The sequence below is a fragment of the Brassica oleracea genome, chromosome C1, assembly GCF_000695525.1.
Source record: "Brassica oleracea var. oleracea cultivar TO1000 chromosome C1, BOL, whole genome shotgun sequence".
Classification (NCBI taxonomy): Eukaryota; Viridiplantae; Streptophyta; class Magnoliopsida; order Brassicales; family Brassicaceae; genus Brassica; species Brassica oleracea.
The window spans coordinates 32,530,332-32,556,465 of NC_027748.1; the positions used below are offsets into that span (position 1 = coordinate 32,530,332).

At 35.8% G+C, this 26,134-nt stretch overlaps 2 protein-coding genes, 1 long non-coding RNA gene and 1 pseudogene across 5 annotated transcripts in view; 1 reads left to right on the forward strand and 3 right to left on the reverse strand.

The window, feature by feature from the left end:
* The first annotated feature begins 1,503 nt into the window (after positions 1-1,503).
* On the forward strand, positions 1,504-3,252 carry LOC106293601. Of its 2 annotated transcripts, none has more exons than XR_001260558.1 (5): positions 1,504-2,042; positions 2,175-2,242; positions 2,325-2,599; positions 2,686-2,883; positions 2,981-3,252. It is a non-coding gene; the product is annotated as an uncharacterized LOC106293601 (long non-coding RNA). The 2 variants fall into 2 exon arrangements; XR_001260555.1 differs by having other exon boundaries at positions 2,325-2,590; positions 2,981-3,250.
* Positions 3,253-8,152: 4,900 nt separating this feature from the next.
* Positions 8,153-9,542, reverse strand: LOC106297287. 2 transcript variants are annotated; one of them, XM_013733563.1, is made up of 3 exons: positions 9,140-9,542; positions 8,830-8,901; positions 8,153-8,558 (listed from the first exon to the last, which is right to left on the reverse strand). In XM_013733563.1, exons 1-3 carry the CDS (start codon positions 9,521-9,523, stop codon positions 8,373-8,375), a joined length of 642 nt encoding a protein of 213 aa, XP_013589017.1. In that variant the 5' UTR covers positions 9,524-9,542; the 3' UTR covers positions 8,153-8,372. The 2 variants fall into 2 exon arrangements, with proteins under 2 accessions (XP_013589017.1, XP_013589022.1); XM_013733568.1 differs by lacking the exon at positions 8,830-8,901.
* Positions 9,543-11,287: 1,745 nt separating this feature from the next.
* On the reverse strand, positions 11,288-13,116 carry LOC106344821 (annotated as a pseudogene).
* Positions 13,117-25,023: 11,907 nt separating this feature from the next.
* The window catches only part of LOC106337779, a 12,827-nt gene continuing 11,716 nt past the window's right edge, over positions 25,024-26,134 (reverse strand). The window contains exon 5 of the mRNA XM_013776903.1: positions 25,024-25,113. Within this exon, the coding sequence (XP_013632357.1) occupies positions 25,024-25,113 (90 nt within the window). The remainder of the gene's footprint in view (positions 25,114-26,134) is intronic.

The following is a 26,134-nucleotide window of genomic DNA, read 5'->3' on the forward strand; positions in this document are numbered from 1 at the left end:
CTGCAGGCTCTAGTATGCATCGCGATCCATCAGTAAACGGTAATGTCTGTACAGATTAAGCCGGCGGTCCCTTTCCCACGGCTTGCGCACCGTCCCATGGACTGTAACCACTGTATACCGCAGTAAGTATATCGCGAACCATCGTTCCATCTACAGTCTGTCTGACACGACTCAGACCACCCCGAAACACACCATCGCTCGGCTCTAGGATAGTCAGATCAGAATCCGAACGATCCTTTCCGGCGATCTCCGACTCGCTCCATCAGTTTTCTCCTCTCTCCCTCTGTTCTATTTTGTCTCCCAACCGTGTAGAGCAGAGATCCCCCCTTTCTGATCTGCGAAATCCCTTAATAAAATCAGACTGACGGTTTTCCTTCTCGGCATAACTGCCCTTAACCGCTCCCTAGCGGTTACACCAATCCTTAACCCTTGGAATTGTCCCAGCGCGCCTCCGATCAGTCAGTAACTGCACTCGGCCGGTTTTACTTAACTTCCCAGCAGTTCCACAACAGTTTCGAGTCCCTCTCCAACTACTCGTATAACTGATGTAGCAGTTCCACGACTCAAGTAACCATCCTGAAAACTGCTCGGTAACTATTCCAGTAACCGTTCCCGCCTTTTTCCTTGGCTAATCAGTTCATGTTTAGCTCTGTATCCGTTCCCGCCAGAACGTATATTAATCAGTCTGTTGGCCGACTAACTACTCTCGAGAGACAAGTCCAACTGCTTTGTCTGAATCCGACCAGCTTAGTCCGACAAGCTCAACTGCTATGTCCAGACCCACAGTAGAGTCTTAATCCGGCCAATACAATCCAGACGACATGTTGCACATGCCTTGTTCGTCTGATCAGTCCAACTAACACTCGACCTTGGACTGATCCAGCTCACACTGCGGGACGGGGATGCTACACTATGCCCCTAGTCTTTTTAACGCTGATTTATTATGATATTACAGTTAAGAGGAAGATTACATAGAAGATTTGAAAACCGAAAATATTACATGCCTTATGAGGATCTATAACTAACTGCATCACCTGAGCCGTTCTATGAAGATCCACGCCTAGCCGGATTTACATGCACCATGTTGAAGATCCCTTGTAAGATTTTCTTCTGTAGTCTGCATAATTGTTTAATAAATCGCTTTCACCGGGGATTGAAACATGGACCTCCTGTAATGTCCAATCTACAAGAAAGTGCATGGCCTAGGATTTGAACCCGATACCTTGATGTAAAAGTCTTTAAACCTTAACCACTAGGATACGGTGCTTCCACAATTATGTCTCTAGTCTATTACAATAAAGTTGGATTACCTCTCTCCTCATGCGTCCACATCATCAAAGAAAGAGGGGCATGTTGTTCCACATGTCACTCCACCAAACCATCCCGCGTTTGAATTGATTCCGGTTTATCTCATTTCTTCTATCCTGGACTGGGATATTATTCTTCTGTTGAGATTTAGTTAATGGGCTCTTATTGTCTTTTTAAACCAAACCCATTGTTACTACAGTTTTGTTCTTTTTCGTTCACAGAGCTCTAAGCGTCTTGCCTCTTCGAATCTGCTGACCTTTGAGCAACGACTTTGTGTGTCTTCCGTTTTCGGTTATCATCTCAATTAATCCAAGCATTTATGCTGATCCCATCACTCCTCCCACTCTCTCTCATTTAAACGTCCCTCATCTTCTTCCAAGGTGACCGTTTAAAGCTCCATCTATAAATGTCTTTCATGCCTGCGATGAACGGCAGCAGTGAGAGTGGGAGCAAGAGGGAAATCCTGAGTTCGGAACCTAAATCCGAGATAGAAAAATCAATAAGCACGGCCTAAGAAAGCTGAGTTTTGAAAACTGATTTCTGTATTTCACGATGACAAATTAAATTCAGTATCAGCATGGAGCAATCGGTTTCTTCAAAATCTCCGTGATGCCGTTACCAAATCTTTCGAGCACCATCAGTGGTTGAGAGGCTTGCAATGTGTTGGAGCTATGGAGATTGTCACGCCGAAACCAGTCAGTTTTCTCTGCACGGTCTCATCCCTGTTTTCACCGGTAAGTTGTTTCCATTTTTCACTTGAGCTCACTTGCCGCCTAAAAAAACTTACGTTACATCTCCCACTTCTTCATTGACAACTTCATCAGATCTCACTTCTTATTAATTTTTATTTTTTATTGTTGTCACAGAGTGTGTGCTCCGAGGTCCCAAATGTATACATCTTCTAGGATAATCTTGGGAAAAGCTACAAGTTAAAGTGAAGAAAAAGATTCCTCTTTTATCTCTAGAGGCTTTGCTTTACTTCGTATGATTTCCAATTATCGTTTCTGAATGTGCAGGAGAGGATGACAAGCTAGATGTAGATGCTGCTATGAACAAGTTTTCCAGCAATATATATGAATGAGGACATGAGTCAAGCCATGAACAAATCATTCATGGGCTGAGCAATAACCTTTTTGGTCTTCTTTCTAACAACTTATCATTTCTCCTTTTGATTGACTATTTACTCTTTTTTTAGGTTTTAAAAGCAGACCTTGATATGCTTAGGTTCGATATTGGCCAAAATGAAACAGTAACAGATCAATTGTCCTGGCGACACTTTCGTGTACCTAACGTACTTTTATAGTATTTCCCGCTTCAGGTTTGAGTACACTTGCTAAATAGTTTCATATTTTGTTTCCTCTGATGCGTATATTCCAGGTTTCTGGGGCTTCTATAGATGAAATTATGTCTTCCAAGCATACAAGCTTAGGACAAGTGTGACTTCTGGAGCGGTGAAAAAGGCTCGTGCAGTTTTACGGATATGAGATATATTCCAAATGGATACGGAAACGTAATCGACGCATATTGCCATCTTCAATTGTGATGGAATACTGCATAGAAGGATTATATATAAAGGTAGCTGCTTTGTTTCTTTCTTTCTTTCAACTTCTAAGCCTATCTTTAATAGCCTCTACAACGCCAATGTGAACCTTTTTTATTGATGGCTGGATAGGAAAAGCTAAAGATGAAGATTGCAAAGGGTGATGAATGTGATTAGGTCAATATGATTAGATGAGGTCAGCATGGGAAACAAGAGTCGCTACAAAAACAGGGCTAAATTTGATCCAAAAAAAGTAATAGAATAAATCTGATAAATAATAAGATTAGTGGAGTTTTTGAAAAATAACAGTAATTATTCAGATTTGTTAATTTTTGCGACGAACAGATGAGTGTGGTGCTAAGCTAATACTGTTTTTTTATATTGTATTTCTGTTACAAACAACTTGAAACTTTTGTTTCCATCTTAGTATCAAATGTTTATAACAAAAAAGGACATTCTTACGAAAATAGCGACAAAGAAATGAAAACTTATAATAAGGTTTGATGTAACACGAGCTATATTGGAGCAACTAATTACTGTATAAAAGGTTGGGATCTTGTTTTAAAAAAAATTAATGGTGATATAGTAGCTAAATGATAACTTACAATACATGAAACTAAAGTTAAATTATATATATATAAAGTTAAATTTCCTTCTTATTATGACACATCATCAAAACTTGTCTATGAATTCTTTAGAAAAATAAATTATCAAAAATATGACATATCACTATAACATGTTTAACTACTCCACATTTCTCATCATCTTATCTTTTAAACAAAATATATTAAAAAATTACGTATAATTCAGAATTTTTTTAATTTATAATATATTTTTAATCTAGAAAAAAATTACTACCATTCTAAATATATATATTTTAGCACTTATATTTTAGCACACAATACATAATATATTCTAATATACGTAAACTTTTAGCAAAAAAAAAAACTAAAATACAGAACTTTAAAAAAAAAAAGATTAAAATCAGTTTATGATATCAGATTAACATAAAAGAGTGAGTCTCACAAAATTATTCAACCATTTTTAATTATGAAGCTCAAATTAAAAAAATTAATGAGCTATACATAATATATAACCAAACTTTTCAATTTTTATAAGAAAATGTTGAATAAAATATTAAAAAAGAAACAAATTTCAACTAGAACATGGTGGACCATCATCATCTAGACACAAAGCCGACTCTAAGATTTATGGGGTTATAAACGATTTATTAAAAAAATCCAACTAAAATTTATTTTATTTACAAATTTAGGGGCTTATTTTTTTTAGGTATATATCTATATAATTTTCTTCAAAATATTTTAGGGTCCATTGCAAATATTTTACTTAGTATGGTTTAGAGTCGTCTAAACATCTCTGGACCAGAAATAGCGACATGTTCTAAGTAAAAAACCATAAATGTACAGTGAAGAGGTGGGCTCCAAACTCTTGAGCTATATGGTTGGTTTTGGTCTAATCCAGCTTGATTTGAATAACATATGGAAACTACACCCATCAAATCTTACAAATAACAACCGCCCAATACTTCAACAATAAAGTCGCAACAACAACAAATATATATTATCTCAAATTGTACATCCTACCACGTCAATACGGACCCCCTTAGATAACAAATATACAAAATTCAATATAACATTTTTATAAGAAACTATACATCAAACATATACTACTCACACGTACGGGGAGCCAACAACCACACCTTCCACTCAAATATAAACAATCCGCCAACCACTCAACACCGTAGCTTCTAACAAGCATCTTAAGCAGTCACAGTATGCTAAACCAACTAAAGCATTACCCCAAACACCCCCTCAAACCACGGCCATGACAGAATGATCAACCAATCACTCCCAACGTCCAACATATTTCACAACATCATGGGATGAAACATTAAGATATTTTAACAAATAACAACGCGCAGAAATACCACTAGTCCTAACTAAATTTGTTGGGCGGCAATCACGCGTTTCATTCCTTCCTTTCCTTCCTTTTCTGATTAAATTTTTTAAAATTATTATTACGTATTTATCCGATATTTTTTTTGGAATATCATGAGATTCGAAACGGAAGCCCGTAAGTCCGTTAAGTCCAAAACCACAACATTTGGATGTTCTAGGGTCATATCCGACAATATTATGATTCATGTATCGTATTACGATAAGAGTTTGAATGTAGTAGGCATTTACATACATCTAAGTAAAAAAGGGTCATATCCGACAACATTATGATTCATGCATCGTATTACATTAAGAGTTTGAATGTAGATATTTACATACATCTATGTCATTACTACTAACTAGTAACTACATAGGTTTTCTTCATAAATCTCAAATTTGTCCCAGTCTCATGTTACATATATTTATTGAAATTTTAATGCTAGCAAATAACTTAACATTGTTTTTTTTTTAATTATAGTAAACTCATTTTTCTCGTCATATGACCATATTAATTTTGGAGATTGTACTCCATATACTAATGTGTTATTAGAGTGTAGGCCATAAAATATGCCTTAGTTTATGATACATTGAATGTACCAATAATAATCACTAGCCGTGATCGATCAATCTTTTATTTTTATGTTAGTTACCAATTCTAGTTTACTTTATATTCTCATGGTTACAAAAGAGAAAACAAAATTAATATCTGCATAAAACGTGAAAATAACAATTTGGAAACATCTTTTATAATGAAGCGGGAGAGTAACATTTAGCTTATCTTCAAAATCTGCGAATTACATATAGCTAAGGTTTCACTATACGTACTACGATTTTACTATGACTTGCAGTACCGTAGTTGGGTTATAAATTGAGCTATATAAAAGCTTTTTAAAGATAGCAAACGTCATTTACCAGTGGCACTCACAACCGAAAGACAGTCATCATTTTTTTTAACCATCAACGGTAAATCCTTATCATTGAGATTTGATAACATATGTAGCAATTTATTTTAGAGAGGTCAATTTGATAACATCTGTATTTTGCAAGGGTCAGTAACTAAATACATGAGATTTTTCTCTAAAAATACAAGTAAAAATTTTCTTTTACAAAAGTTCTTATGGGTCATTTCACCCCTGGTATAGTGCACTGGCTTCGCCACTGGGCCCATTATAAGTGGCTAATCACAAATTAACACCAGTCTTACAATTGGTTAACCATTGACGGTTAATGATTATAATCCACTAACGGTAAATCCTGACTTATCATTAAATAACTGGTAACGGTCAAATATTATTGTTGGTTGAACACTGACGATTAGTCATTGTTACTGGTCCTCATCGTTGATTCAACATAAAATAATCCGAGATTTGTTACAGCCGGAAATTTGTTTGCCGAAAAGATATATGGGGTTTAGTGCTATCAAGAGTAGTACAGTATTAGATAACAATTAAGTATCTTTAAACATGAAGTCGGCAAGTTAATAACGTGTCTTCAAATACGCAACATGATTTGTCGCCAAATGCTATTGAATGAAAATTCAAGGCATATTCATCCTAAGAATCATGCATACTTCTAAAATTCAAGGCATATTCATCCTAAGAATCATGCATACTTCTAATATAATTTTCATGGAATTAAGAAAGCTATATCTCCCATCAAAATCCCTAAATAGCGAACATAAATCATTTTATCATGATGTCAAAAAAATAAAATTAATAAATCATTTTATCATTTAAGACAAAAAGAAGAATAAAAATCGTTGAAGAGATTCTCAAAGGATCTGATTTGACATTTAGACGATTTTAAGGTTGTTTTATCCAATACTTGTTTGTAAATATTTTCTTGGAAGTGTGGGAATCTCTAATTAATCATACCTCAAATAATTGATCGGTTACCTTTAATAATATTTGAACTAACGTTAAGTGATGTATTATCTATTTTGCAACAATTTATCGAGCTCAGTTTATCGAGCTCTTAAGGATCTGGGAAATTATTGAACCTATTGAAGATTGAACATTGTCTTGCTGTACCAGATTAAAAACCCAAAAAGGTTAAATCTCTTAACCGATGCCCATTTTAATATGCAAAACTATGAAGCTTCTTAATTAAAACTGAAACGAACTAACTGAATACATAAATTCATTTTAAACAGCATTTAATATAACGTCTAATCATAACCAAATTGATTAGACGCTTCATCTATTACGTTTAATTTATATTGTGATGGATATTGTTTTAGGTTTCAAATGTTTTATATTAGTTTGTTGTATAAGAATAAATTATTGTTGAGGACTTGATCGATCACCTAACACGAAGGGTGCTTTATTGGCTGATACGGAAGTTTTTGGAATAACGCGCTTAGTGATACAGAGTGCATTGAATACCGCACTGTTTGACTTAAGTTTAGAATGATTTCCGACTAATACCAGAAGATATTCATATGATATGTTACCGGATTACCATGCAAATTGAATGAGTCGACCGCCAAACCTAAACTGGTCAAATAACAACTTTGTTTACAGTGAATTCATGATATATAGGTCTTTACTATACCTTAAATTTTTTACCACTAAGCTATCCCTGCTTAGTTTCTAACACGAAGATTTAACAAATGGACGTACGAAATATATATATTTTTTAAAAGTCTTTTAGCCAAATATAGAGATGCCGTAAACCTGTATATGTAAGTTGAAACTTTTTTTATTGAAAAGGAAGAAAGTATATCACTTCTCCAACCATCTTAAGGTAAGGAAAGTATATCACTTCTCCAACCAACTTAAGGTGAGGACTATACATGTATACACAGATGACCTATGAGATATGCGTCAGACATTATATACACATATGGAGAGAGAGCGAGAGATATGTACATAATATATATTTGGATAATGTAATTTGATCTGGATGACTGGTTATGAACTACTCCGTAACATTTTTTTTAGCTTATTACGTTTGGAAGCTTGGAGCTCGGACGGCTAACAGTTCATATATAATAAAAAGTGTGTCAAACATTTGGTCAGTTTTTATTGATTTTTAAACCATAAATATAATTTTGAATATGTAATGTAACGTATCATTTAATAAAGTAGTTAGATTGATGAATTTCTGTATTGGCCCGAACTTTCAAAAAAAAATTTTAAAACGGATCAATTGTACCAACTTCGTGTGAAGATATTAATTTCAGTCGTATAATCTTATCATGTCTACATTAAACGAAATGTATCCATATAATCTTCCAGTCTGCCATACGGTATACGCATAGTCTACATATATAACCTTCAATAACCTAGGTATAACGAGATAGATAATCGTTTGTCGATTTCCGAAAGCTTTCTTTTATATGCTTTATGAAATGGTAGCTCTTTGAAATGCTTACAAACATATTCGTTGTAGGATTTACAAATATCCCACCGATATGCGCTTACATATATTTACACAAACTATACATATATAATTAATCACTTACACACCACGATGTACCCACGTCAAGCAAATATATTCAAGACGGGTACATATATAAACACCACCAAGTTCACAAGGGTGTTTAAATTAGAATTGATTATCATTCAGAAGCGACCATTAAAGTTAGCCAACATGGAAATAGGAACGACACATAATCCTCTATTCCTCAAGTCCATATTGTTGTTATTGCTGTTGATGTTTCCTTCTCCAAGATTTGTCGTCATCGTCGTACTTTGTTCATACCCTTCTTGGATTTGGATCTGATTATCCACCATGCCTCTCGTAGTTCTCTACAATACCACATATCAAAAACATATTTACGTGTTATCTCCGTTAGATATAATGTAAGATTGTTAATACGAAAAGATCATTGAACCTTCCTTATAATCAGACAAACAAATATTTATTTTTTCTAATAATAAAGGAACAAGTCTGTCTTAATAAAGTATTGTGCAATGTGAAACTTCTTTATATTTTCCGTATGTGTTATAAATGAATTTAATTCAAATGGATAGATAGAACATGTAATATATATGTATGAAAGAAGAGTAGACAGATTACCATAACGAAACTAGAAGAGACATAGTCCTCAGTTTTTCTAGGAAGCGTCTGAATATGTTCAACCTGACTGACCTGTTCAATACCGTTCATATAAAATTGTAATTTGCTCTAACTACTATCAAGGGAGATACTACAAAAAGAGATAAATAAAAAGGCATAGATTGAGGTATATGTGTCATGATAATCAATCATGTTTTACAATCTTATTAAAACTTATAAAGAGTCCATAGATTTCCACCAAAAGAAAATATAAAAGAAATTTATGATAAAATTTTCAACCATGGATCATGTTTTATTTGGATTAGGTTACCTTAGGGCTATTAACCGGAGAGCTAGCCGTGTCCTCTAGAGAGTCATCCTCACAAATCATTTTGGTTCTTGCTTTCCCAAACTTCAACTTGGCAGGAAAATTAACTGGAAAGTTCCGGCCGGAAAAGGCGTCAGTGGCGGCGTCGGAGATCAGAGAAGAAGACACACCAAGGAGCGAACAAGAACTCTTGTCTTGATGATCGCTGTCTTCACAATGAGTTCTGTATTGATTTGAGAAATCGTCGAGATAAGTTGTCCATCCACTCTCTTCTTCATGATCACCAGCATGATGATGATCATGATCATAAATATCAACAACATCATCCTGATGATCGAAAGGGGCGTGATTTTGTTCATAAGTATTACAAAAGAATGTATCCATCATGTGGAGAAAGGAGGAATAACCCAAGATAAAATGGAATAGTTCTTTAAGTGGTTGCGTTGGGTATATATATATAGAGGTCGTTAAATTTCATTGTATTTTAAAAAGGCGTAATAAAATTAATTGGAGAGATAACAATCGGAATCTTGATGTAGTCATCACATGGGTCCCAAAGCGTTGATCAACATTATTGATAAAAAACCAAAAGCCAACGAGGGACTTCTGAAGAAGTGCATGTGACAGTAAGCTACTTTAGAAATTATGTTTAACATAATTCATACATTTTTTAGTGAAAAAGCGATATACAAGTCCATTTTCATTTTCTAAAATATTTGCATATGTATTCAAATATGTGGAACAAAACGTTTGCATTACTTACTTTTCAAAAGTAGGATATCGTTGAACTTAAGATTTGTATGGTTTTGTTCTTCGCAATGATGTCTTCTTATTAGTCGTTTTGACCCTTTAATAAACTTAGATGAGATTTGCCCCAACTTGCGTTGATTTGTGGCCATTTATATATTATTAGATGAGACATTGCTTTCCATCAAATTCATTTATGCAAGGTAACAATGTTGAATAGTATGAGTATATATTATATACATTATGCAAAACCAACACCAAACCACCACGAGGATTACAAAAAGGAAATTTCTAAATAGAAATGAACTCATAGAGGGTTGGTCAGTGTGAAAAGTAATACAAATACTCAAATAGCCCAATATGCCTTCCTGATGTGGCCACCAGATTTGTAGTTCTCTTTGCTACTTCAAAGAATAATTAAATAATTAAACCCAACTTGTTAAAGGGAAAACTTTTATTAAATTTGTAACCGAATACAAACCAAAATAAAAGGAGAGGGGAGGAGGAATGTTATGTTCGTTGAACTTGACTACTTTTGATGTTGCGTGAGAATGGCAACGCCAAATATGTAGACTTTTTTTCTTTTATCGTTTGGCCGTTACAGAATGATGACACTTGAAACAGTTTGGATTTGGATGTGATGTGCACAAACATGTGAAAATGGAATACGGTGACGGAATGTTTGTCACCTTATAATAATGGATCACTTTTATAACGTATCTTTGGATAATAACCATTTGTAGTGGTGAAATTGGTCGAATAGCTTGTAACTTTTTCGTGAGCCATGTTACAAAAAAAAAAAAAACCTTTTCGTGATTAGTAAACTGACGTAATAGTTATGCAATTGGACGAAAGCTTCTATCAATCAAACACACAAATTTCGATATGCAAAGGAAAATATAAATAATAGGAATATAAATTTACGTGATCAACTTTTTTTTGGATGAATGTGATTTAACTAAAACTTGTTTTTATAAAGAATGATAAATGGTTTTGAGATTTTTAGAATGGAAAATTGAAACAAAGAAAAATAGAGAGATTTATTAAAGCAGAGTGTTGAGCTTTTGTGGTTTCATCTGCCGATTTGTGGAGCAAACCATCTGCATATCACATCTTCAAACTCTTGGATCCTTGCTCTTTCTAATGGAAATGATGCGGTTCCTTACAATTTTTATCCACAAGTTTGATTAGGGCTGATATCATCAGAGAAATTTCACCATGTCTGCATTTGTTCTCTCTCTAGAGAATTGCTTTACGTGACCAAAACCGCTACGAGTAAATAATTAACAAGACTAGTTTTTATAAAGAAAATCGGAGAATTCTGATTAATCTTCTAACTTGAGAGTGAGAGCTTGAACTCTAGTCTATAGATGTGAATAAGTAATATTAGGCCACATAAATAAATTAATAAAAACTCAAAAGCGAAATGGTATTTACTATTTTGCAATTTACTGGAACCGAAATTCTCCAGTGGTGACCGAAAGCGGAAACATTATAAAAATAATAAGAAAAATGTCACGATCTCCTCTCTTTTTTTTTCCATGCTACTTTTCTCTCAGTACCATTTTTCTCTGTTTTCTTTTCTTTTTTCTTGTTTTTTGAAAGAAAATAATGAAGACAGCGGGCGAAATCTCCGCCGCATCATCTCTCCATTTCGCTTTTAAAGACGGCTAGAAACGGTGCTCCGATCATCCCACGGCGGTGAATGAAAAATAAATCGGATTTTTTTCTTTTATATCTATATATATTTACAAATACTTGTGGAAGATGCTAGAAGTCGATGAGTGGTTCTCCGATGGTGAGATTCCTCTCAACCGTCCATGGCAAGTCGAAGAGCTTGGCCGTGACAAACTTGAAAATCTTATTTACGTTTATGTTGTATGAAGCACTCGAGAAGAAGAGCGTCGCGTTTAGCGCCTTCGCATAGGTTCTCGCCTGGCTAGCAATAGTCCATTGAAGATCAATAGGAAGCTGAATAAACTCATCAAACTTGGTTCCTACCATTACTGGGATTGCCGTCTGCACAAAAAAAAACACATCAATGTTTTGCTTTGCCTCATCTAACATATCAGTTTTATAATTCGATTTGGATTTATAACTCTGAATCTTAAAACATATTTAGATCAGTTAACAATTCAAGTTCCATATAACAAGACTAACTATAAAGAGATAAAAATGGTAAATGCTAGTGATGTGTATGAAATTTAAATCTCTCACCTGATTATACTTTCTAGCTTGTTGATACCAGCTAATCAAACTGCATAATGACAAAGATAAAAGGAAGTTTAGCCTGAACAAATTTTTTCAAAATCTTTTCATGTTTTAAAAAGCCTTAAACAGTAATTTGTACCTGTTAAGAGTGCAACGACTGGTGAGATCGAACATGAAGAGAATGGCTACAGAGTCCTTGCAAGCCATGGGGATTTGATCCCGTGATCTCTCAGCTCCTGTAAAAATGTTAATTAACTTTCTAATTAAGCTAAATATTCCACCAAGAATAAAGTATCATAACATTTCTAACATTACATAATCTATTCTTACAGAAAAATGTTACCTTCTAGTTCCCAGATGCTGTAGGAAATGCGAGCACCTCCCATGGATAACATCTTGTCCGTACAACTGATCCCTTTCTCCAACTCTCTCATCTCAACTTCTTTCTCTTCCCCAACATATTTGGCCTTCATAATTAAAATCACTATTTAATATATATATATATATATATATATATATATATTTATAAGTAATGAAAATTCCAATTTTAAGAATTAACATTCAGTTCGGTCGGTTTGAACCCGGACACAACAAGTAACCCCTTTATCATTTTGGTTCCGATTAATGACTTTTTAAAAATAATTTTAAAACTCGAAAAATTGAAAGAGACTTAATGACTTTTAATGTAAACTAACCAGGAAGCAAGTTTTTCCGATCTGGGGATCTCCTAAGAGGCTGATCTTAAGAGAAACCAGATCCGAATCTGATCTCCGGTGGCTGTTATCATGTTCGTGCACCGATGTACGGCGTATGACGGGGATGGGAGGAGGCTGAGGACGAGAGACAGGCGGAGACGGAGTGGTGGCGCGTGACAGCAATGAATATCTCCCTGATCTTTTGGAAGAGAAAGCGACTATTCTGCTCCAGAGAAGTCAAGTGAATCGACGGAGAATCAAAATCCGACGGTTCACTCTGTTCCTGAGATTGTTGATTCGAACGATTCTAAGACAGTACTGAGCCATTTTGCTATCTCTCTCTCTCTCTCTAGATTGATTATAAGAATGGAGAATGTTTTCAAGAATCAAAGAAGAAGATGCAGAATTGAGAGGATATAGAAAGTAGGATGCAGGTTCAAGAAGATGTGATGATGGCCAGAGAGAAGCTGATGGGTTCCATTTTGGCCATGAAAAAGGGAAAGGGGAGCGAGAGAGAAGGAATATACGTGAAAGCTTCTTTTAGGTTTATGTGTTTCCTCATTTTTTTCCCGGAAGGGACGACGACACACTTTAAAAGCTTTTTTTATCTTATTATTAATTAACATTTTTAATTTAAGTTTACGACAATTAATTAATTAATCATTGGGGGCAATTTGGAAAATTGCGTGGGCAACGAACTTTTCTGGTGTGATCAGAGATGAGAGGGAGATTTTTCGGATGTGACGACCACATTATCTTGGGCCTACGTTGACCTTTTAATTTGTAGAGTATAAAACGAAAAAGACGTAACAATTAGTCATACCTTACGTGCTTTGCATTTTGTATGCTGATTTTTCTACATCTATTTAGCCTCAAAATTTTGACAAATTGAGAAACTACAACATTATTTGTTCCTGAAGTTCATATAGTATTTCATGTAGAATTGTAATCATAAAGTTAAAGTCTTCTTATGAGCAAAATATAATATTTTATAGGTTATGGTGTTCCTAGTAATTGAGCTAATGATTTAGAAAAACACATTCTATAATTTTTAATTAAACACATTCTATGTTATTGAAAATACTTATAAACTTTTTAATGGTTTTTATTAAGCTTTTAATGATTTAGAGAACGGTTTTAGATTTAAAAAAATACTAAAACACAATTTTGTAAGATAGAAATGTTTTCTTCATTAATTTAAAAACCATCAACGTTATTCAAAGAGTATAGATGTCTACAAAGAAACTTTCAGTTCAAAGAACACATGGAACCTTATTCGCAAACCATCACCAGAAGAGCCATGGCATACGGTGATATGGTTTAGACATGCTACACCAAAATTCAGTTTTTTGTGTGGCTTGCGGAAAATAACAGATTAACAACAGGTGATAGAATGTTGGGTTGGAACTCCAATATCTGCTCGGAATGTGTTTTCTGCAAAGTTCCGATGGAAACAAGAGATCGTTTGTTTTTCTCATGCAATTTTTCAAGAGAAATTTGGGTGAATCTATCAAAAGGTCTGCTGAATCGAAGGGATGAGACAGAGTGGCAGCGTCTGCTGAATCTTATGTCGGGAAAAGGACAACAACAAAAGTATTAATTTCTTCTACGTTACGTGTTCCAGGCAACTGCATATGGTATATGGAGGGAAAGAAACGCTAGAAGGCACGGGGAGAGTCCTCGGACAGTAGCATCTTTGATAAATGAGCTGGATAGGCAAGTGAGGAACCGTATTCTATCTTTACCAAAGAAAAGGAAAGGGTACGAGGGATGTATGCAGGCCTGGCTTGCAACAAGATGAAGAGAGTCTAGAAATTATGTCAACACAGTTGTAAAACACGTTTACTTTTCTTTTTGAATTAATTTAACATTCATTCAAAAAAAAAAACTATCACCGTTATCTAGTGACCTTATTTAGAATCACTTATAATACTAAGTTAATGTAATGAGCTCATTACATGTTTAGCAACAAAGCATGCAATGACGATGTGTCTTCATGTACCCACCACATGTGAGCCATTTTTTCGTGATTAAACAAATATGGGTTTCTTCCTATAATTTCGATATATTGAATCATAAGTTGAAGTTATAAAGAAAACAAGTTTAAAGATTCTTTCGACATAATCAAATTTTACAAGAATAAACAAACCAAATGATTTTGGCGAATCAAATGCTGTTGATTTAATTCGGTTTAAAAGATGTTGGTTCAAATAATGAACTTTGGGTTAATAATTGAGATCCACGTGTATTAAAGAAACACATAATGAACTCAAAAACATGTCTCCGACCACTGTGGCACTGTTTCTAATTTATTAAAACCAAAATGCACTATCATCTAGTGGCTGCTAACTTTTCGTTTCTGAATGATTTACTAGAGTTGGGGGATTTATTAGGGAAAATAGTCTATTTCCCAGTGAACTAATTGTTCCCAGATTTTTCACAATTTTTAAACCATGCAAAAAGCCACATGAACAAACCGAAAATGGTTTATTCCCCTATGAACTAGTTTTTTCTGGTTTTTTCGCACACGAACTTTTAAATCATGCCAAAAAACACATGAACAACTCTATTTTTAGAATTACATACACAAACTATTTATTTTAAACTAATTCTCCAAAAACTGTAACGTTGCAATTTAAACGTTAACTTGGTTTATGATATGTGGAAAGCCGGTTTAATTTGGGTTGATAAAAAAATACTATGTCGTTTTTTTTTTGTCAATTGCTCTTTTTCAGAAATTGTTTTACTCTTCATCATCAGTTGGGGATACTGCGCTGATTTTATAGTTCCTTGTGGCAATACACGGAGATTGTAAGCTAGTAGTTGCTGCTTTTCTTTCTTTATGCATCATGTAAAACGTTTTATTCTTCTGCAGAATAATAAATTTTATCTCCAATTGATGACGAAGAGTAAAACTATTTCTGAAAAAGAAGAATAGTTGACAAAAAAAAGAGAAGAAGGATAAAAATACATAGTAATTTTTTTATTAATCCAAATTAAACCGTCTCTCCACCTGTCACAAACCTAGTTAACATTTAAATAACACTATTTACAGTTTTAGGTGTATTAGTTTAAAAATCGATAGTTTGTGCATGTTATTCAAAAAATGGAATTGTTCATGTGTTTTTTTGGCATAGTTTAAAAGTTGATGTGTGAAAAACCAGGAAAAGCTAGTTCATAGGGGAATAAACCACTTTTCCGTTGTTCATGTGGTTTTTAGTATGGCTTAAAAATACGTGTGTGAAAAAACCGGGAACAATTAGTTCATAGAGGAATATACCATTTTTCCGAATTTATTGTTATGTTTTTTTTGTTTAAGTTAGGGGATTACATTACACTTTCCAAATCAAATAATCGCACCCAGCCGGTCACGAGATTTCGAGAGCATTACTCAAAACAAAAATTTTGTATAAATTAACTTATAATGCATGAAATCGGAAAGGGGTACGCCGAAGCGGAAGTTTTTTTGCGTGGAAGCATATTTTTAAAAGTATTTAGAAAACGGATACGTGTTGGAAGCGTGTACACACACATATATATATATATATATATATATATATATATATATATATATATAAATATAATATATATTGAAGCACAAAAATAAAAATATTTAAAATGATAAAAATTCAACGCATAATTTAAATATTGTAATTCAACTTTGACACGAAAAAAACTAAACATAACACAAAAATAGAGTTCAAGCTTGTACGAATAGTAATATCTTAAGCTACTAAATATGATACATATAAGAAATTTATAATATATCACATGAATTTAACACGTCGCGACTCACGATCAAACAATGCAATATATAAACCACTTGCATAAAAACAAACAAACAAGTGACAACGCATCAAACAAAATATAATAATTGATTATTTATCAAATCAAAAGTTACATACCTTTATTCTCTTCTCTCACAATTCTGGATAAAGGTTGAAGAAGTATAAGAAACTTCTTACGGTAAGTGAATTCAAGCTAATCTTTTCATTTATTTGTTAACTAGGGCTTTGTTATTACAATGGGATAATTGGGTCACCTATTCACAAAACAAATTTAAATTAAAAAGCCCAAATTTTTTTTTCAGCTTCTCTAAACCTAAAGAGTTTATCTCTTCGAAAACACTTCCGTCCATATATCCATCGAAGCTTCCAATTCTGAATCGCGTGCTTCCATAGCGGTTCCAAACGTCTTAAACCGAATTGCGTTCCCATGTCGATTCCGGGTGATTTCTAACGATTCCGTTTCCTGTTCCGCTTCGGAAGCACAAAACGCATGACAACTGACGATTCCATGCTACGTAGAAATTAACTAATATCTTATAATTCTTTTATCTATAGTAAGAAAATAATAGAATTATATCTTTAAATTATAAGAATATTTTTGAAAAGTAATTATAATAATACATTCTCGTACATCATTTTTCATTGGTTCTTTGTTTTTGTCATTTTTCTCTGTTTAAAAACCACCTCTTTGATGGAAATTCAAATATTATAAATAGTCTTTTTCAGCGTGAAAATCCAAGTAGCGGTAGTTACAGTCGCAATATCTTTACCATTGGACCAACTCAACGTTGAATTGTTTTTGTCTTATATTTATGTTTTATATATATACACACATTAATGTACATATATAAAATATATATTTAGAAATGGATGTCTATAAAATAGAAATTTCTTTTAAATGTTTTATTGCAATGGGGTCAGTTCTAATTGTACCTTCCATCATCATTACCAACTTTCGACGCTTGCAACTTGCTAAAATAAGGAGTTCCATTTATTTTATAGTTTTTAGTACTATAATTCGTGATTTTTTTGTTGTTGTCTTTCTGGAATTGCAAGGCATGTACTCGAAAATATCAAGAAAAAAAAATTATGAAAAAAATTTAAATAAGAAAAATAACCTAGAATTAATAAATCAAACTAATTAAATTTTATAGCGATCAAAGCTTCCCGGCAACGACACCAAATTTGATGCTTGCTCAAATTACCATAGAGCAACTTTATTCTCTCAGATAAGATGTTCAGTTGTGTACTTAGGGATTGTAACCACAAAGAGCGAGGACACACAATAGATTTAAAGCAGTCAAAGATTAAGGTAGACAATAAATTATAAAGCAGTAAATAAACGTAAAGCAAGGTGAACAAGGTAGTTGTTCAGTTAATTAAGGTTGTAAACAATAAGAGAAAATAGCTAGATGTAAGGTTCAAGTAATCATGATTATAATGATATAGAATGCTTAAGGTATGCAGATTGATGTTAGGAGTTTTCAAGGCTCCTAATCAAATGTTGTAGTATAAAAGATTGTCGAACCAATCCTAAGTGATTCTAAAGCAAAGGGAATGCAAGTTCATGCTTAAGCTAAGTACAATCCGGTTTTAAAAATTGTATGAACTAAGAACTAATAAGCTAATGTAATAAATTAATGATCTTTCTTTCTCAGTATGAAGCAAGAGGGCTCATGGGGCTAGGCATTTAATCTTGGGTGATGCAGATCCAATCTAGAGGTGGCAAGCTATCAATCAAACACTTTCCTTATGCCTAGATGATACACCATGGATTTTACCCACTTTCAGCCATGGTCTATAAGTGTTTTAATATCTATTTAATACTATATAGAGTCTATTTAGAGTATTTACAGGTTCAAGTACGTTCTGGAGAAATATGGTGATTTTGGAGCCTTTTGAGGAGCAGAACTGCACAGACGCGTCAGATGTCTAGCTATGGATGGAGACCTTCCCACCGTTAGACTGAGCTCATCTTTTGACACAAAGTAGAGCTTTGAGTTATATTTCTAATGCAGCCGGTTTGAGGTCAATCAGCATCCGATAGTAGAATTGATGCCCGTTTTACTGAAGAGTGGTCAGCCTGCTTCGCGAGAGGAAGCTGTCGAGAAGAGGAACGTATGTCGATCGATGCAGAACTCCTGACATCGATCGATGTGGATGCTAGAATGCGGGCCGAGCATATTTTATGACCGACTGAAGCCCAGAAGCAACACCAAATTACCATAATACCCTTGGACGACCAAAAATCCTATTTATGTGTTTTCTAAGCCATTGTTGACGGCTACGCTATCTAAGCTTTATTTGATTCATTGTTATTAGTTAGGAGAGAAGAGAGGAACTCCTTGAGAGTCCTCTTGGAACTCCATTGTTTTGGTTTTATATTATTTATGCTTTTTATCTATTCATCTAGGATTTTTGTGACAAATTGCATGTCTGAATAGATCCACTTGTTAGATTTAAAGTTCAAATAAGTTAGAGGGATTAGCCCCAACTATAGAATTGCTTAGTTGTTATATTCATTGATTGATTGTTCTTAATGCTTGTTCTAGCCTTGCTAACTAGAATATTGAACCTAGGAATTTGCATGTGTCAAGCATCCTTGATCATCCTGTCCTGAATCTAATCTGTCATGCTAGGACTGCTAGAGAGAGCTAACCGCTGATCTAGGAGACTAGTGAGCATTATCAACCTGCGCCTTGGGCTTAACTAGAAGCTATCGATCGATATCATCATCTGACAATCGATCGATATTGTGAAAGGTGTATCGATCGATATCCCTATAGGATCATCTATCGACATTTTCTTGTGATCAAAAGACGACAGTTGAGATCCAAAATCTAGTTAGTTAACCAGTGAAACATTGCCATCGCTGATCACTGTGATTAAGGAGTTGAGCTCTAATATATCACGACAGTTGAGATCCAAAATCTAGTTAGTTAATCAGTGAAGCCATCGCTGATCACTGTGATTAAGAAGTTGAGCTCTAATATATCATGCATGCAACTGTTAGGCATCTATAGGATTATAATCTCCAACACCTGAATAGAAACCCTAGATCTAGCAAACCATCCTTCCATCAAACAAACTCCTTGCCAACCTGAACAATAGTCTTGTTCAACTTGTTCACTGCTTTATTACTGCTTTACTGCTTTATTTACTACTTTAAAACTATTAGCCTAGCTTAATCATAAACTATTAGATCTAATTGGTTCCCAAGCTCCCTGTGAATTCGATCCCTATGTACTACAACTCGACCTCTTATTTGAGAGAGTATAAATCACTCCTTAGGGTAATTTGAGTGGTATCAAATTTGGCGTCGTTGCCGGGGAGCTTTGATCGCCATTAGATCTTGTTTAGTTAGATTTAGTCTAGGTTTTTCTATTGTTAAAAAAAAAACTGATAAATTTTTGTTCTTGTGTTTCAGGTACATACATCTTAGTACCACGAACAACAATGAAGAAAGGATTTTTGGGTTCTTCAAAGAAGAAGTCTGCTGATTCACGCACGATCCGTAAGTCTACGAGAGAAGAATCGATTGACACCCTCCAAGCAGCATCGATCGACAACATACACCATCAATCGATCGCCACCCGACAAACAACAATGATCGATAGAGCCAATCAACCGTCAGAAAACACTGTTCATCCGACTACTGTTCATCCGACCACTGTTCATCTCGACACTGTTCATCTCCCGTCGATCGACACTGTTCATCCAGCGTCGATCGATACTGTTCATCCCGTTCGATCGATACTGTTCATCCCGCGTCGATCGACACTGTTCATCCGAACACTATGCATTGTGACACTGTTCATTGTGACATTGTTCATCCGAGTACTGTTCATCCGGACAATGTTCATCCGAACACTGTTCACTCCGACACTGTTCATTCGGTGAAAAACATCACCACTTGCAGGGAGAAAGAGAAGATCGAAGTGCTCATACTTAAGGTCGATGAGAATGAGATGTTAAGTGACGAAGAATGTCGCACTCGCAACAGTGCAGGACAATTGATTAATGCTGAGGGTGCTGTAATCCCTGCTGTGATTGCTGTTGCTGATATGAATGACTTTGTCCTGAACCGAGAGTGGTATGATTGGGTAGGTCAAGACCCCTTCCAGGGTCTTCGTCACCAAGATCCCAGAAAACACATCGAAGAGCTGGAACATCTCGTGTCAAGGAGTAAGCAGAATGAAGTGTCTGAATACCACATGCTCTGCAAGATCTTCCCTTATTCTATCTCTGGGGATGCATTCAGATGGTTCAGTCAACTACAACCAGGATCTCTAACCAGCTGGGATGACATTGAAAGAGCCTTACTTTACAAATTTCTTGGTGATGTTGAAGCAACTCGAGAAAAGGAGAAAAATGATAAATGAGACAAGTTCTTGGCATCATTAAATGATGAGTATATGATTCCATTACAGCTGCTCGACGACTTTATTGCAAAAAGGGATGAAAAACATGTGTCTGGAGAGCTGAGCAGAGTAGAGGAAGCTGGTACTGAAGATACGACCTTAATGTCGACCGACATCACGACCTCAACGTCGATCGACATCACGACCTCAACGTCGATCGACATCACGACCTCAACGTCAATCGACAACATGACCCAATGTCGACCGACGACAAGACCTAAACATCGATCGATAGGTCGACACAGAAGAGCACTGATGTATCAAGTTGTGTTCTTGTCCCAGATGTAGACAGAGAGATCACTATGGAAGATTTTTTTTAGCTAGAGGATGAGACTACACCTGAGAATCTGGATCACAACTTGGAGAAGAAGCTTGATGACCATCAGCACACTCCAGAAAAGGATCTGGAAACTTCACTAGAGGCTAGCATCGGTCGACACCAACCTGATGAGATCGATCGACAACCACCCCACATCGATCGACACCGCCAACCACTTATCGTTCGACACCACCCACCTAACATCGATCGATTCCCATTGTTGGACGAACCGAACGGTTTCATAGTTGAGATGGAACCAATTGAGGAAAGAGTGCATGAGTCTGAGACCTCACGCAATGATGACTACAAACATCTTAGACCACTTACATGCGCAGAAGAAGCTGATGGGTTTCACAAAAGAGTGAAGAGGATACATGATCCTGTGAAGATTGTGGTTTCATGCGCTGTATTTGAAACTGAATCTCCTATCCACCAGATAGAAGTATGCAGTTCATTTCTTACATCGAGGTATTGGATGATCATCAGCAAGAAAAAGCTTCTCAGAGAGGGTTGCGATTTCAAGATGAAGTCGATAAGGGCCCAGCAGAACCAGTATCGATCGACACCGACCGGAAACCATCGATCGACACTAACAAACCTGCATCGATTGACACTACCACTTCACCATCGATCGATACTACCGAATCACCATCGATCGACACTACCACTTCATCGTTGATCGACACTGGGCGCTTATCAGAGCAAAAGGAGTTCGATGTATGTGGAAATCTTAGAGATGGAGATACCGACCCGCAATCAGACATGTCTGGGGGAAAGAAGAGGAGGAATTGGAAGAAGAGAAAAAGGATCATGGGTGATTCTCTGATAGCATTGATTCCTCGCTTCTCAAATGGTGTCAGGAAATCCAGAGTGCGCAGCATATGCTTCTCACAGCCATTTGCAAAGCTTCAAGCACTCCTTATTGCTGAGATGATAGACAAAAGAGAAGAGTCTATGGAGGAGGCTTTCACACAAGAATGATAAAGCTTCTCATCCGGACTAAATCAGATCTCCAAAGTCAAGCTAAATGACTATAACAAAGCGTTGAGTGGGAGGCAACCCACTATTAGGTTTGTTTTAAATTTAGTTTTATTTTCATTTATTATGGATTCTTTGTTTTCTAATGATTTCAGGATAAAATCGATCGACACTGTATCAAACAAATCGATGAATAGTAACGACGATACTATAGCAACCGCAATGTAGCAGAGGCACTGTAGCATCGATTGACACTGTAGCAAGAAAATTGATCGACACTGTAGCAAACAAATCGATCGACAATGTAACAGCGTCACTGTAGCAGCGTCACTGTAGCAGCGTGTGTGGCTGTAGCAGCGTCACTGTAGCAGCGTGTGTGGCTGTAGCAGAACACTGTTCATAGAAAAAAATTTTCTATAATTGTTTTATTAGTTATCTATTACTGACTTTTAGTGTTTTATTTATATTAGGTAAAAGGAAAAGTTACAAGGAAGATAAGTTCTGCATCAGCATCGACCGACACTTGATCATTGTCGCTCGACAGAGCACCACAAGTATCGATCGCCACTTAGCTGTGTTGATCGATACTCACATCATTGGCAGGTATACTCGCGAAACCTTGTTAAATATAGTACTTATGGTTTATTTTCCCCACCAATCTTAGACTGTATAACACTGGTCACAGTGTTGTTTAAGTCTGGGGGAGGTTCTACTAATATTATGTTTTAGTTAGCTATTACAAAAAAAAAAAAAAAAGATCTGAGTAGACGATTCCTCAGCACATTGACCGATGAGACTATCTCGATATCGATCGACAGCACTTCAGATCCAACAATCGATTGTCTCTTCATTGTGTTGAATGATTGCTCTAGCCATCGACCGATGAGACCATGTCGCTATCAGTCGACAACACTTCATCAGCATCTATCGATTGTCATTTCATTGTGTCGATCGACACTGAGCAGGTTATCGTTCTTACTCGTTAAATTATGTACTTATGTTTATGTTATTACAATAACTCCGACTGGATATACACTAGGGACAATGTAATTTAAGTCTGAGGGAATGTTTACTGATATTAGTGTGTTCATGAGTCTTATTAAAATATTTTCAAAAGAGTTTTATTGAGTCAAGAAGGGGATAATAAACTTATTAGATATTTGCTTGTTATGTAACCACTATTTAGCACCATTCTAGACTTGTTGATTGAAGATAGTACTAAAGATACTAAAGTGGATCAACCTGTCAACTATTCACACTTGTTGAGATTGTTTGAAAGAACCAAAGCTGACCTCTAACACTAAACCTGACACAACTGCTTGTCTTGGGATCTAAAAAGTATTTATATGGCTTCTAAAACCCTAGTGGGCTCAGTCAACAAATCTGAGAAAGCCCATTAAAACATAGAAATCCGACTAACTGGGAAATGCCGAGCGGGTACGTGACGTCGTTCCACAAGGTCGCTCAGGTCACAGCGGCTACTTGACCCCGCTGCACTCGCCCGCTCCAGATCATCCTCGTATCGCAACGAAATGCCGAGTGGGTTGATGATGTCGCAATGGACACCCGCTTTGGTTTCACAGCGGGTACGTCACCTCGCTGCGCTCGCCCGCTCCAGCCGACTGCTCCATACTTCAAAGGATGCGAGCGGGTGCCGCAACTCGCTCCGGTAGGTCGCTCTAGAGTTTACACCATTTCTCCAAAAATGTCGAGCGGGTACGCCATGTAGCTGCGAGAGGTCGCTCAAGGTTAGAGCGGGTTGCTCACCTCGCTCCAGTAGGTCACTCCAGCTCCTCAACTCGCTCAATGATCATTTTCTACTTCTTTTTGAATCACAATGCTCCCAAACATCTCCAATCACTCCATAGCACTCTCCAACACCTAATAAGGACAATGCATGCAATATGGACTCTAAATATGCCTAATTCATAATCTATATGATCAAAATGTACAAGATATGAAGGCTAAAAACATGTAAATATGCAAGATATCAACTCCCCCACACTAGTCATTTACTTTTCGTCAAGTAAACTTTTCAAAACACAAGGAGGAGAGATACAAAGATGGGAGCTTAGCCAAAAGAAACACTCAGTGCACTCAACTTGACATCCTAAAGAAACATAGAAAATAGCATGAACACACTCTCTTATTATACTCTAGCTTCTCTAGGCATATAAATACTCTTATGTCTCTACACAAGATGCAATGCTTTTCAACCAACATGCTCTCTCCACCAACCCTCACATTGATTCACACACACACACACAAGGTGAATTCTCACAGATGGGCACATGATCTCAATCATTTGGCTAGTTGATCAAAGGGTCTAATATGGATGAAGAGGAGGATTCAATGCAATCATTTTAAGGTGGTAATCACTCAAGAATCAAGGTTATGCAAAATTTATCTAAGACTAGGAGCAATTAATGCATACATGGATCCTCATCATTCTACCCCATTCCTAAGTGATTACAAATTCTACACCCTTTTCATTCATCCCATAACCCAAAATGAAAAACACTCACATCACTCACCCAGTGAACAACATTCTTTTCTTAAGACTTAACCACTAAGGACCTCTTATTCACTTTTCATATTTCTAAGTTCTAACACTTTTTATTATTCCTTCCCCACTATCTTATTGAATTTTTTTTCTTTTTTTTTTCTTCTTTTTTTTTTATAGAGGAGGAAAGTCTCAAACAATATAATCAAGAGCTTTCTTATCTTTCTATTCTAGGTCCCTAGCGCTTTTCTTTCTCATGACAATCTTTTGTTTATCAATCTCAACTTTATCACTTCCCAAATCCAAGATATAAACCTTTGAGGAACAAAGACCCCACTCACCGTCCTAGAAACTATCTCAAATGATGACCCTATGCTAGCAAGAGATGAGAACAAATCCATGTCGCTCCCAATACTCTCAAGATTTTGCACATGTCAAACTATCAAAAGAGACCTCACTCATGCAAATCAATGTAGGCTTCAAAGAATGGCTAGGGTTCAAGGGTAAGGAAGTGCCATTTGGGTTAACAAAGAGTGGTACAATGGGGAAAGATAACCCAAATGTGTATGAGACCCATGATCAAGTATGCAAATGCCCATATGCAAGAGAAATTAAGTTCATTCAAGTCTAAGTTCAGGTTGGAGATGGTTTCAAGAACAATGCCAATATCAAGCAAGCAAACAAGTTTCAAGAAGAGTTTTCAAGGCTCATAGCATGCAAGCCTTTCAAAAGATGCTTAAGCTACTTGATATGTTTAATTAGGGTGTCAAATTCAGTGAAAACCAGTGTTCTATACAAGGCAATATCAATCAGCTGCTCCATATGCAAGTGAATGCATCCTATATGCTCTAGACTCAATCTTAAGAATGCAAGTGATGCAACTACATGATTCAAAAATTTCAAATTTTTTTTGGTTTTTCTATGCATATATGTATGTACAATGCAATGCATGAGACTCAAAATCATCAAAGCAAACATGATCAAATACTTGGTACCTCCCCCACACTTAAATCACACAATCTCTGTGTGAGTAAGGGAGAGATACCCGAAGGAAAGCAATATACAAAGATAAACTGGTATGTACAAGATTATGGTGAAGGAGTACCTCTGATGGAGTGTTGGAAAAGGCAGTGGTGTCTAGGGAGAAATGTCTGGCCGCTTTTCTCCTCAGCCTAAGGGTCTTAAAAACGAAGATCCTACTGATATGTACAGGGATTTCCTTCTAAATGAGCTTGTTTTAAGTTTCTAGCTTGACTTTTCTTCCTTTGGCTAGTGAGAAGGAGGGTCCTTCCCACCTTCAAAAGTGATGGTGAGGACGTGGGAGAGAAGCTCTTGA